Source organism: Momordica charantia (assembly GCF_013281855.1).
Source record: "Momordica charantia cultivar OHB3-1 chromosome 2 unlocalized genomic scaffold, Mcharantia_2.0 BLBB01000002.1, whole genome shotgun sequence".
NCBI classification, from domain to species: Eukaryota; Viridiplantae; Streptophyta; class Magnoliopsida; order Cucurbitales; family Cucurbitaceae; genus Momordica; species Momordica charantia.
In genome coordinates, this window is record NW_028275160.1 from 1,634,666 (window position 1) to 1,647,177 (window position 12,512).

The 12,512-nt window shown below is 32.6% G+C and overlaps 2 protein-coding genes across 2 annotated transcripts; both read left to right on the top strand.

Moving 5' to 3' along the window:
* Positions 1–492: 492 nt before the first annotated feature.
* On the top strand, positions 493–3,709 carry LOC111020581 (Protein kinase superfamily protein). The gene is made up of 7 exons (XM_088120549.1): positions 493–772; positions 1,277–1,523; positions 2,241–2,293; positions 2,380–2,447; positions 2,579–2,668; positions 2,768–2,837; positions 3,104–3,709. The coding sequence occupies exons 1-7, from the start codon at positions 709–711 to the stop codon at positions 3,406–3,408; spliced, it is 897 nt and encodes a 298-aa protein (XP_087976675.1). The 5' UTR covers positions 493–708; the 3' UTR covers positions 3,409–3,709.
* A 1,403-nt stretch (positions 3,710–5,112) lies between these two features.
* Positions 5,113–7,298, top strand: LOC111020583 (Expp1 protein). Its single transcript, XM_022297287.2, has 3 exons — positions 5,113–5,540; positions 6,600–6,707; positions 6,809–7,298. The coding sequence occupies exons 1-3, from the start codon at positions 5,223–5,225 to the stop codon at positions 7,124–7,126; spliced, it is 744 nt and encodes a 247-aa protein (XP_022152979.1). The 5' UTR covers positions 5,113–5,222; the 3' UTR covers positions 7,127–7,298.
* Positions 7,299–12,512: the final 5,214 nt, after the last annotated feature.

A 12,512-nucleotide genomic window follows, 5' to 3' on the forward strand; every position in this document is an offset into this window, starting at 1 on the left:
GTCTTGATCTCGGGTTGTGAGATCTTCTGTTTTTGTTTAATATATTTATATTTGCAAAAAAAAAAGTAATAAATTAATTATTTGTCATCCGTCTAGAAGGTTGAAAATGAATTTACAAACTGTTGGTATTTCCATGCTATTTTTATTTAATAATTTATAAAACTTAACAATAATAACTAAATTGCAGTAAAAAAAAACAATAATAACTAAATTATTTTTGCATACAAAGTTAAAAGAGAAAAAAACACCAAAAAAAGTCGGAGATAAAAAGGAAATTTTAACCAAATATTAATGTGGCATGGCATAGAAGGTTATTCTTTTCCTTCTTTTTGGAAAGGTATAAAAGGTAACGATATTCTTTATTTATTTATTTATTTTTTTGAAACGGTAACGATATTCCAATTTACTTTAATTTCTAAAAAAAAATAAAAATTACTTGAAACTATAATGAATACAGTTCCGGTAACCATGACTTTTGGAAGCAAGGAGCTGTAAAATGCAACTCGCGAACAGACAGGATGGAATTTTCTCTCTCACACCTTTTTTTTTTCCTTTTTTTTGTCTGTTAATTCCCAAGTCAGCCGATAAAGCGGACAATTTGCCGGACCGTCTATAAGAGAAACACCCACGAAAAAATGGATTTTAGCGATGTTCATTATGCCGGAGAAGTTGCATCATTAAATTCCCAGGGTTGGAATTTTGCCTGCCATGGATCGATGGGTTCATAGGTTCAGGCATCGCCTCCTCGCTTGGTTCCACCGATCTCGTTCCGGTACTTCACTTTTGTCTGCTTCTTTTATTTTAATTCTCATTTCTATGTGTTTGTATCTGTAATTTATTTGTTACCCATATTCAATTTTGTCTCGAGCTGGTGGAAAATTTACGAGACGAAGGTAATTTCATATCTGGTCAATTGAATTCCGTCAGGCTTTGAAACGATTGTTGATGGTTGTGGTTGAATTATGAGGCTTCTCCGCAGCATTGGCTGTAAACTGTTGTGTTGGATTATGGAAATTGTACACGATACGGAATTGAATGTTGACTGCGCTTTCCTATGATCTTTTTACAAGCAAAATTGCAGGACAAATTTTTGCTACATTAATCATATAAATTATCAAATAACCCATTGCTCTTTCTGCATTTTCCCTTCTTTCAGCGCTCTAAAATTCAACTGACCTGAGATAATTATCATATGTTTTTCTGCAATCACGTTATCTGACTTTTCTATGTCTGGAAGAAAGTGCCTGAATATAACTCAACTGGCTTTCTATTTTAGTGCCAATATTATACGTGAGGCGTTTTCCGTACAAAGAAATAAAAAGGGCAACTGGTGGGTTCAACACAATTGTCTATAGCAATGCTCGCAATGCTGCTTATAAAGCTAAATTTCTAGATGGCAGAGTCACGCTGGTGAAAGAACTGAGTTTGAATGATGATACCTTCACCACAGAAGTGCAGCTCCTCGGACGCTTGCACCACCGCCATCTTCTTGCATTGAGAGGCTTCTCCACAGGGCATAAGAGGTATGATTGCTCTTGTTTTTAATGTCACCCCCCCCCCCCCCCCCCCCCCCCCCCCCCCCCCCTCCTCGTGCATGATATGGTGATGTAGGCTCGGCTGCTTCACTTGAATCATGAATGAGTATAGTATTGGCTTGAAGTTGAGTATCTTTATTATGGGTTGTTGACTTTCATTTCCCTTGAAGTCTGTTGAGTTTGATCAGAAATGTTGATTCTAGTATCGTTTTCCAGTGCAGCGTATGACGTGTCAGATGCCTAATAATCTTAACACTTTGTCACATAGTTTACCTGTTCCTGACATTTTACTTCATGTATACTCAGATGCAATTGATTAGAATAAGCCTCAATGACATAAATCTATCATTCAGAAGGTTGAATTATGTGAATAACATGTTGGAAGATTTTGATCAACTGAAAGTAATTGAGCATGGGTTTGGAAATACAATAGGTTGTTTGGAGTACATCAAGTGCAGAGTCTGATAATCAGGAAGAAGACTTAATAACTTTCCAAAGGCTCAAAAGTTTATCTGGTCAAAACATCGCTACATACAGGAAGTAATGCTAAAACAATTTGTATATTGATTCTGATGAGTTTAGTTGGTTTTTGACTTCTTCTGTATCAACTATTATGAGCATTGATAAATGGTATATCATATAACATAACTCAATCCTGTTATTTGACATTTCTGCATTTCCATTTCATCGTTTGGTTCTATGCAGATTGCTCGTGTTTGATGAGATTGGAAATGGAAGCTTGAGAGATCATCTTAATGGTATCATCGAGAACTGAGTTGTTTGAATTCATAGTTTGTGTATGTTAGTCATAAATGATTGAATCACGGTGGGCCTTCTGTGTCAGATCCTCTCAGAACTCCCTTGAATTGGAGGATGAGGCTACAAATAGCCGCAGGTGTGGCTGCTGCGCTGGTGAGTTCTCTAACCCCGACAGTATTGTCACTTGATATATCATATTCATAAGTTCCTCAGGACCTCTATGCACTAAAAAACATTACAATAAAAGGGCTTAAAGCATCGATAGTTAATTCTCTCTGATGCAGGAGTACTTGCTTCTTTTCACCGATCCTCCAATGTGTCATGTTTCCATTAGCTCAAGCACTATTATGTTAGATGAAAATTTCACTGCAAAGGTACCAAAATAAACTTTTCGAGTTTCATTGCTAAACTTTCAGTAAGCTTAGAAGAAATGGAAGCCTAAAATGTTATATTCTTTCTTTTTGCCTCCTCAGATATCTGATGTTGGCTTTCTCTGCTCCCCCGTGACCATCGGCAGTTATCAGGAGGCATCCAAGTCAGATGGTTAGTTTTTCCAACATAGTAATTGCAATGGATTTGCAGAATCACTCTCTCCAGATTTAAGTTCTCCTTCTCTTTCTAATACGAATCCCGGCCAAGCATGTGAGAAGAATAATATACTATTTCTCAATTCTACTGGAGTATTCTCTCGGATATAAATACAAGAGTTAATGAACTGTAGTTAAAAACAAACTAAAACCAACTTCTAACTAATCTGATACATATAACATATTTAACAACACAACTAATAATACTTCCCATTGCTGCAGACTATATGGATCAAAAATGTGCAAAGATGATTTACCAGCTTGGAGTTCTGATCCTGGAGCTCATTACTGGACAATCGTCTGATGGAACAGGTGGCGATCTGATCAAGTGGATCCAAGGGACAAACTTTGCCAGAACAATAAACAAGATGATCGACCCCGACCTCGGAAATAGCTTCGACCAAAAAGAAGTAAGAAACCTTCTAGCAATAGCAAAGTTGTGTATAAAGTCCAAAGATAAGCCAAGATTCTCCATTCCCCAGATTTTCAGATACCTGCAGAGTAAAGTAGAGGTGACTAAGTACTAGTATTTTCTCCACAGCTCTATTTGGAAAATTTCCTCTTTTTTCTCTTTTTTTCTTCCCCTGTTTTGTTCAAAGACTTTTTTTTTTTCTCCACGTAAATTATATTATATTATTAGTTTTTTTCTTTTTTTAACTTTTTCAAAGGGAAAATGGTGTATTATTTTGTTCGTTCATAAGTTTACATAACATAAGCTTGTCTCCTATTCAGGTAAACATGTTATATTCCATTGCATTTTGTATACAGTAATAACAAAGGCTAAGTGAGGTTGCCAAGGATCAATGCAGATACTATGAGCTTTTTCTCTTTCTTGGATAGAGATAATTGAAATAGTTATCGTACTTTCTTTAGTACGATAGGGATAGGGGCGAAGATTTGAACCTTCGAACTCAATGAAAGAGTAGATATTTTAACATCGAGGTTGCTCGTGTGGGCATATAATCTAAATAGTTGATAGATTATTTATACCATTTGCAACGGTTTCTATAGGGAATTTTACTATGAATACCTACAATGTTTTCCTTGACGGGAGAAAGATCAAAGTGGGTACTAGACAAGCAAATCTAGTTATGTAAGTGAACTTTTAGGTTCATTTTACTGGTCCTTTTTTTTTAAATATTTTTGCCCCCTCTCTCTTTTGTCAAATTATAAATTTGATTTTAGGAAAGTTTAAAATCATTTTAAATTGATTTTTAAAGTATAAGTAAGTCTATTTTTTCAAAATCGTCAACTCTACTATCACTTCCAAACACATCCTTAATAGGGAATAGCGACAATTATCAAATTTGTTATTCATAAGATTCATAAACCAAAATAAATTTTCGAGAGTTGAGTGAACAAAGTAGTAAAAGCTTAAATACTGAAAGTGAGATCTAAACCTTAAAAGATATAAAGAACGGGAGAAATAATCAAAATCACAATAATTAGGGTGGAAGCATATATGGCAAAATAAAGCCAACTAATGGTAAATATAACGACTTTACAAATATTAAAAAAAAAAAAAACTTAACCTTAACTCACCCACGTGAAAAACTAAATTAGTCTTGAAATGAATTTTTATAAAATTACCGTGTTCCAAAAATATAATCTTGTTGCCATATTTGTAAATATGACAATAACGTGAATTGTCGCACAATAAAATTTGTTTAGCAGCAATAATAAAAACACTAATACTAAAGAGAGATTTTCTATATATTTAATGTTTTAGATAATGATATAAAATATAACAATAGCAATCATCTACAAAAAAAAAAAAGTCACGTTAGAATTTTCACTCCATATACTACATTATCACATTTTCTAACAATAATTTAATTATTTTTTTATAATATAATAGTTTAATTGAAATAAATCGATATCTCATCAAAATAATAGTGATGAATTTTTTAAGTAAAATAAATGTGGGATATGACAAGATGCCTCTACGACCGCTCAACTATGCTCACTAGACATGAAATTTAAAAAAATCTCAATATTTAGCTAGCATACAATTTTGTGTAACGTGTACTTCCCTGGCCTCAAAATCGTAATAAAATAGGGAAATTAATGTAAAAAATAAGGTGTAATTATGTTTTCTTAAGAAAAAAATTAAGAACAGTGCGAGTGCAATTATGTTTCTAGAGGGAGATTTGAAATATAAAAAATACGTATTCCCCCCGACATTGATCTGTTGTTGACGCTTGTTTTCTATTGTTTATTAATAATTCAGATTACTTCTCAAATTCCTTAAGGATAAAGAATTTCCACTTCTTTCAATCCTGATTCCTCTGTTTTAGCTTTCCATCCGCCAATCTTAAAGGTGTCCTAAAAGCTTCCAATAATGGCGACGATGAGAGTGTTCGTAACAGCGCCGATGGAGTTGCTCCTCTTGCTGGTGGCGCTGTTACTTCACTCCGAAGCTGCAAATACGAACAATGTGTACCAACCTTGCGCGGACACCAAGATTCAGAGATCCGATGGCTTCTCCTTCGGAATCGCATTCTCTTCCAGAGACTCGTTCTTCTTCAATCAATCTCATCAGCTCTCGCCGTGCGACCGCCGTCTTTCTCTGCCGTCGCTCAACTCACAGCTCGCAGTTTTCAGACCTAGAGTAGACGAGATCTCCCTTCTCACCATAAATACTTCCGATTTCTTTCCGGTACTTTATCGATCTTGATTTTACGTTACGGATTATTTCGAATACATGTTCGTACAGATCAGTGCAGTTTCTAATTCGATTGAAGTTTTTATTTCGTTTTTGCTTTCATTTTCAAGCATAGAAGTTGGTAGAAGTAAGTAGATTATATTCTCCTTACTTTCACGAGGATTTAACTTAGGGATTTTTTATGCTATTTTATTCGTTGAATCGGATTGCCATCTTGCAAATTCATTATCGCTTCTTAGTTCTTACTCGGGTTACACCTCGGAATCTATGGCACAGTGCATTGCTTCTCAATGGCAGGTATATTAGTATGAGTGTCAAATCCCGTTTGATGAAACGTGTTCATAGACGAGACTAGATAGATAGAATCTTCACGTTCTTCATTCTTGCTTCCGTCTCTTAGTTATGACTTCGCAGTGCACAGTGTCTTATCTCTCAATGACGGGTTACTTGGGGTGAGTTTAAAATCTCGTTTGATGAAATTTGTTCATAGACCAAACTAGATAGATAGAGTCTTCATGTTATTCATTCTTGATTCCGTCTCTTACTCAGTTATAATCTCATCTCAGAATCTATGGCACACTGTCTTGTCTCTCAATGACAGGTTACTTGGTTTTGAGTTTAAAATCTTGTTTTACGGTATGTGTCAATAGACGAAACTAGATAGATAGAGTCTTCATGTTCTTCATGTATGTACTTACCAGAACAGTATTCATATAGCATTTATTGAATGATGAATTTCTACAGTTCATAACTGATGAGTTCAATATCATTGGAAACCCCTTTCTCCGTCTTTAAGTTACAATTTCTTAGAGCTATAATGTACGACCGATCCCCTTCATAATGAAGTGAGAGAGCATCAGACATTAATGAGCTGTGATGATTGAAGTCATGTAATGGCTTCTTACTAATTAGGGATGGATGGACATTTCTCATAATGTGGCTAAATGTCAACCCTTACTTGACTGCCTCAAACCCATTTCTCTGCTTGTTAATGCAACATCAATAATATAAGTAATAGAATAGCCCTAATACTAAACGCCTTGCTATTTTCAGGATAGTTTTGGTGGTTACATGGTGGCATTTGCTGGAAGAAAATACGCTGCAAGGTCTCAGCCTGCGTTTGTTGCTAACAGCACGTTCATCGTGACGAGTTTCACCCTGGTGAGATCTAATTAAAAATCTGTTAACTGCAGCAATGCAGGCTATGTTACTGTTAGAAGTGAAATTGTATAGATGAATAAAAGGAATTTTGGTGAGAGCAGGTACTTGAGTTTGAGAAGGGAAGGCTACAGAACTTGTTCTGGAAGAGAGATGGGTGCTCTTCGTGCTCGGGCAAGTCCAGATCTAGTTATGTCTGCCTCAACAATCAGGATTGTGCCATCAGAACATCAAGTTGCAGGAACCGAGGAGGCACTGTAGATTGTAGTCTGGGAATTCAGCTGACGTTTTCAGGCACAGATAAGCATCTGACAGCACTTAACTCCTGGTATGAAGTTAAAAATCTTCGGCAATATTCCCTCTATAGCGTGTACTCAAATCTCATGGATTCTCTCACCAGCCAGTATAACAGGTTCTTCTAACCAGTTATTCTTCATAATTCCTCTTGGGGTCTGCTCATTTATTAGTTCTATACATTTGACTGTTTATTTTGGTCTCCTGCCTCTTTTGGCTCCCTTTCCTCCGTATGGTACAATCCCATATGAAAGTCCATTTGGACTAATTACTACCATTCAATATATACTGATTCCGTCTCCTGCTGTTTTGTTTTGGGAAGTTCTAATTGAAATTGGCCATTTAGGACAGGTTTGATAATGAATTTGGAAATGATTTATGAAGATCCAAGTTGAAGTTATTAGTATTCATGGATTTCATTTCGAAATCAATTGGTAATGAAATGAGCCGTCTACGTATATCCCTTTACCTTTTCTACATGGGATCTGTTTATAGAAAAAAGAAGAATTATTTGTTTAAGATTTTTCAAAAGCAATGTTAAAGTCGTATTCTAAAATAACAACGGATTTTGGAAAACAACGAGCGCTTTTTTTGTTCTCTTTTCACTTGTGCATTTGCATTACATTTTGTCTTGCTGTAGTGACTATCATCCTTTTCTCCCTCTGCCATTTTTCAATATCCCATCCAAATATTCCTCCTATCCATGGCCCTTCTAACAAATGTTCAACAAAATGAAAACTTATATTGAAATTATTTTAAGTTGATTGGTTTTTGAAGGCTCTCTCAGTTTGCTTTTTCTTCACTAGCGTATCTCTTAGTCTTAGACTCGTGAAGGTTGAAGAAATAGTATGATTTTCTAGTTTGGTATATTGATTTTATGGTAATGTTTTTTTTTCTACAACATAGGATGTGGATGAACTATACTTATATTGGCCGATAAAATGTTATAAGCTTAATAATAGATTGATGACCTTTAAAACTTTGAATCAGATTTTCACAAGGGCCACTTATCTGCAGTATTCTGGGAAATCAACTTTATTCTGTAAATGATTCTTATTATTAATTTTTTAATTCTCTCCCCCACCTAATTTAGACATAAGTCACAGCAGCCGAAATATTACCAATGCTTTTATCCAAATCTAATTTAAATGTAATGTCAGATTTGATTGTTTTGTAGCTAAATTTATTCTATATTAAACATATAATTGACACCAATTAAGATCATGGATTTGAATCCTTCCACCTCATTTTTTTGTTGTACTAAAAGAGAAAAATTATTCTATATTTAATATTTTATGAAGTTGGTTTAATTGCGCTATCACAACTAACATGAATGTTTTGTTAATCTATGACTATTTTAAATTTCGTACCATTAATTGACGTTAATCTACAAATATTGATGCTGATTGACTTCTAAAATTTATTAATTGACCTTAATTATCTATTAGTATAAAAACAATATAAATCATTATTGTCCAGTGAATCGTTTATCCAACATATAAATATCATTACAGGCTTTTTTTTAAGTAGAGTCAGACTATTGAATTGTAAATATCAAACCTAAAACAATTCTATCTATAAAATTGTTGGATAAAAGGGAAACTGACATTTTTATAAAATAATATAAGACGTGTCTTACGTCAACTTTCTTGATGTTTTTTTTTAATTACAGAAATAGGACTGAAATAGTTTTTTGATACAAAGTTTGTGAATGTAAAAGAAATCTTAAGAATTTTAAATATCAAAATAGATCAAAACTATAAAAATAGAATGAAATAAAATAAGATAAAATAATTTTTTTAATACAACATATGTGGGTGGAAGATTGGACTCACAATCTCTTCGTTAGAGATATATGTCAATTACCGCTAAACTATGCTCACTTTGACATACAATTTTTCATCTTTGAAAATATTTGATGCCAAAATGTCATATTTGCTTATTTTCCCACCTTTATGCAATATTATGATATTATCCCCTATAAATTTTAGTGATTTTATTTTCTGTGTCATCCTCCATTCATTACTGCTAAACCAAATACTAAATAAGCTAAAATAACTCATTCCTATTTAACAATCAAATAAACTCATCTGAACCAAACAGTAACAATTTAATAACTAATATAATTAACTATTGAAAACGAGTTCAAGCATCAAATTAAAACTGTAACAACAAAATTGAAAATTTAACAAGAATCAAAATACAATCAACGTGATTCGAATCTCAACTAAAAATAATTTCAAATACTATTTTCATTATATACTTTTGATTTAGATTTATTTTGGTAATTGTTCTTCCAAAACATCAGTTTTGGTCAATGTATTTACAAAGTCTGTTTATTATTTGTTGTCGAAATATTTCTTGTACTTAAACAAATGACTATTTTGGTCGTTTCGCTTTCACTTTAATCACACTTCACTTATTACTTTTTTCTTTTAAAGGCAACAATAAAATTGTATTAGAAAGTTTGCTTTTTGTATTAAAATTTTACAAATAGTGATCAAATTGGTTGCGTTTTTTAAGTATAGTAACAAAATCATACATTTTAAAAGTACAAATATCAAAATGAACAAAAATTAAAAGTACAATAATAAAAATAAACATTTTGAAAAGAAAAAAATGTTTGATTCTTACGGGAAAACATCTATTTTAATTTAGTGCTGATTACTTTCTTTTAAGTAAGTACTAATTACAATTGCCCTTATTACGTACTTTCCTTTTGGAGAATACGAATCAAAATAAACCAAGCAAATAATAAAATGACTAAATGTATTTCAAAGGAATTGAACACCAATAGGCAAATAAAAAAAGTTTATTTTTGGTACAACAACATGTGAAAAAAAAAAAAAAACCAACATTTGAATGTTGAACATCCAAGAATATTTGGCATTAAATGTTGACATAAATAAATGACCCCAAAGATCAAGCAACAACTATGGACCAACTTGTTTATTGTCCAGTCAATAATTAATGTAACGGAAATCGTAAATTCAAAATTCCATATTTCTAGAAGTTCCCCACTTTACTTTATCTTTATGCTGCAAAAAGTCATAATTTCCTTTCCCAAATAATTCACTTTACCAATAAAATTTTAAACAACAAACCCTTTACACAGTGGGTATTCATTAAATATTCTAATCCCATAAAATATATTTTTTTAATTATTACAAAAAGAACTAAAAAAAAAAACAGTATTTCGAAAATGCTTCGAATTTTGGAGGAACTTTTAGACATAGACATGTACTTTTCAAGATTTGCCAATTCAAATAGCAAATATTCAAAATCTCGTACGCAAAAGTCCAGTCTTTTTTCTTTTCTTGCCTCTGTTCAAACCTGAGTCTCCGATCAATTTTGAATGGATTAAATTATGATTTTAATATCGTAGCATTGTGTTTATTTTTTAAAAGATTAATCATAATTTTAGACCTTGAATTATGTTTTCATAGTTGAGATAATTTATTTGACGTGACCAATTAATATCTTCATCAGATACTAATTTAACTAAAATATTAATATAATAACGTGATGTGTCACATCAAAAATTTTATTAATAGCGTGTTAACCTAAACAATACTAACAAAAAAAAAAAAACAAAGACTAACAAAAAGTACCCTCCAAACTTTAAAAATGTAAATATTTTTAAAAAGTATTTTCAAAGGGAACAGTTGATATAAAATGGTGTCTCGAAGAAAAATTGTAAAATATTCTTATTCTAGAAAGCACTTTTTATTTATTCTTAAAATCTCTCAAATCATTTTTATCGTAACGAATATCTTAAAAAGCGATTATACTTGGTGAAGAAAAAGAAACTTTTTACCATTCTTAAAAAAGTTCGACTCCCAATAACACTACCAATTAAAAACAAATGCTATTTTGATCGTCCAACAAACACTTAAAAACAACATGTCAAACACACATTAAGTACTCTTTTCTTCTATATTCGTGAGTGTCTAGGTCAGTTTGTGCGTATCTCGATTAATCTCATGAAATAGTCGTCCTTACAAAATTTAATATCGAGAAATACATAAGAATTAATTTTCAAAGTAGATGTCTGTCACGAAACTTGAATTCATTTCCCCCCGATTCATATTAAGGATACTTAAAATTAGCATATAGCTCTCAAAATTTATCTCCAAATCAACGCAAATTTATACATTAACCTAGCAAAAAAACCCACTTGGAGAGAGAAAGAGAGTACTTTTCAAAGCTTGTGGTAGAGAGAGAGATTATGAGATGTATTCATTTGAAATGTTATGGCTTACACACACACACACACACACACACACACACACACACACACACACACACACACACACACACACACACACACACACACACACACACACACACACACACACACACACACACACACACACACACACACACACACACACACACACACACACACACACACACACACACACACACACACACACACACACACACACACACACACACACACACACACACACACACACACACACACACACACACACACACACACACACACACACACACACACACACACACACACACACACACACACACACACACACACACACACACACACACACACACACACACACACACACACACACACACACACACACACACAAGGTTAGGAATTGGATATAGAAAATGTTTGATAGCCTTTAGAGGTTAAATCATAATTTTGAAACTTTCATATATCAAATATATATACATGTTGAATGAAACTTTCATATATCAAATATATATACATGTTGAAGAATCATTCATGGATAAACTAATGATATATAACAATTTTTTTTTAATATAATACGTAGGACTGAATATTTGAACTAACGACTTTTTGGTCGGAAATAAATGTCTTAATCAAGGTTGACATATAATAATTATATTTCTCTTAAATATAATAATATTTTACACTGAAAAATAAAATGTAGCATGAAAAAATAGGTTAAAAAACGTGATGTCAGTATTTTGAGATATCCATATATAAATTAAATTTTGAAATAGTTTCTCCGGTGTATAATTAATTTGTAGGATGAATAAAAATTAGAAAAATAAAATGAGGGGTTTTGTTCTGTTGGACGTGGCTTTACTTTTGGGAAAGTTGGTAATCTGATTTTTCTCCCTTAAAAAATGGAAGATGCTCCCTCGTTCGACCAATCAGAGATTTTCGAGCTGCCTCGATGGAATATATTAATAATAAAATATACAATCAGTAAAATTTTATAAATATCTTAATTGCTCAAATATAAATAAATATTTTATAAAGAAAATTACCTATCTATAACTATAAGCATAATCATATAATATCTAGGAAAAGCCAGCTCCAACCTCATGTGCAAGACAGACCAATGTCACTCTCACGTCGCACCCACAACCCACGCGCCTAATTTCCCTTTCTATTTTGAGTACTCTCTAATTCTGCATATAGTAAGTTAAAAATCAGCTATAACATATATATATATATATATATATATATATATATATATATATATTATATGTAATTTATTTGTTAAACTATGA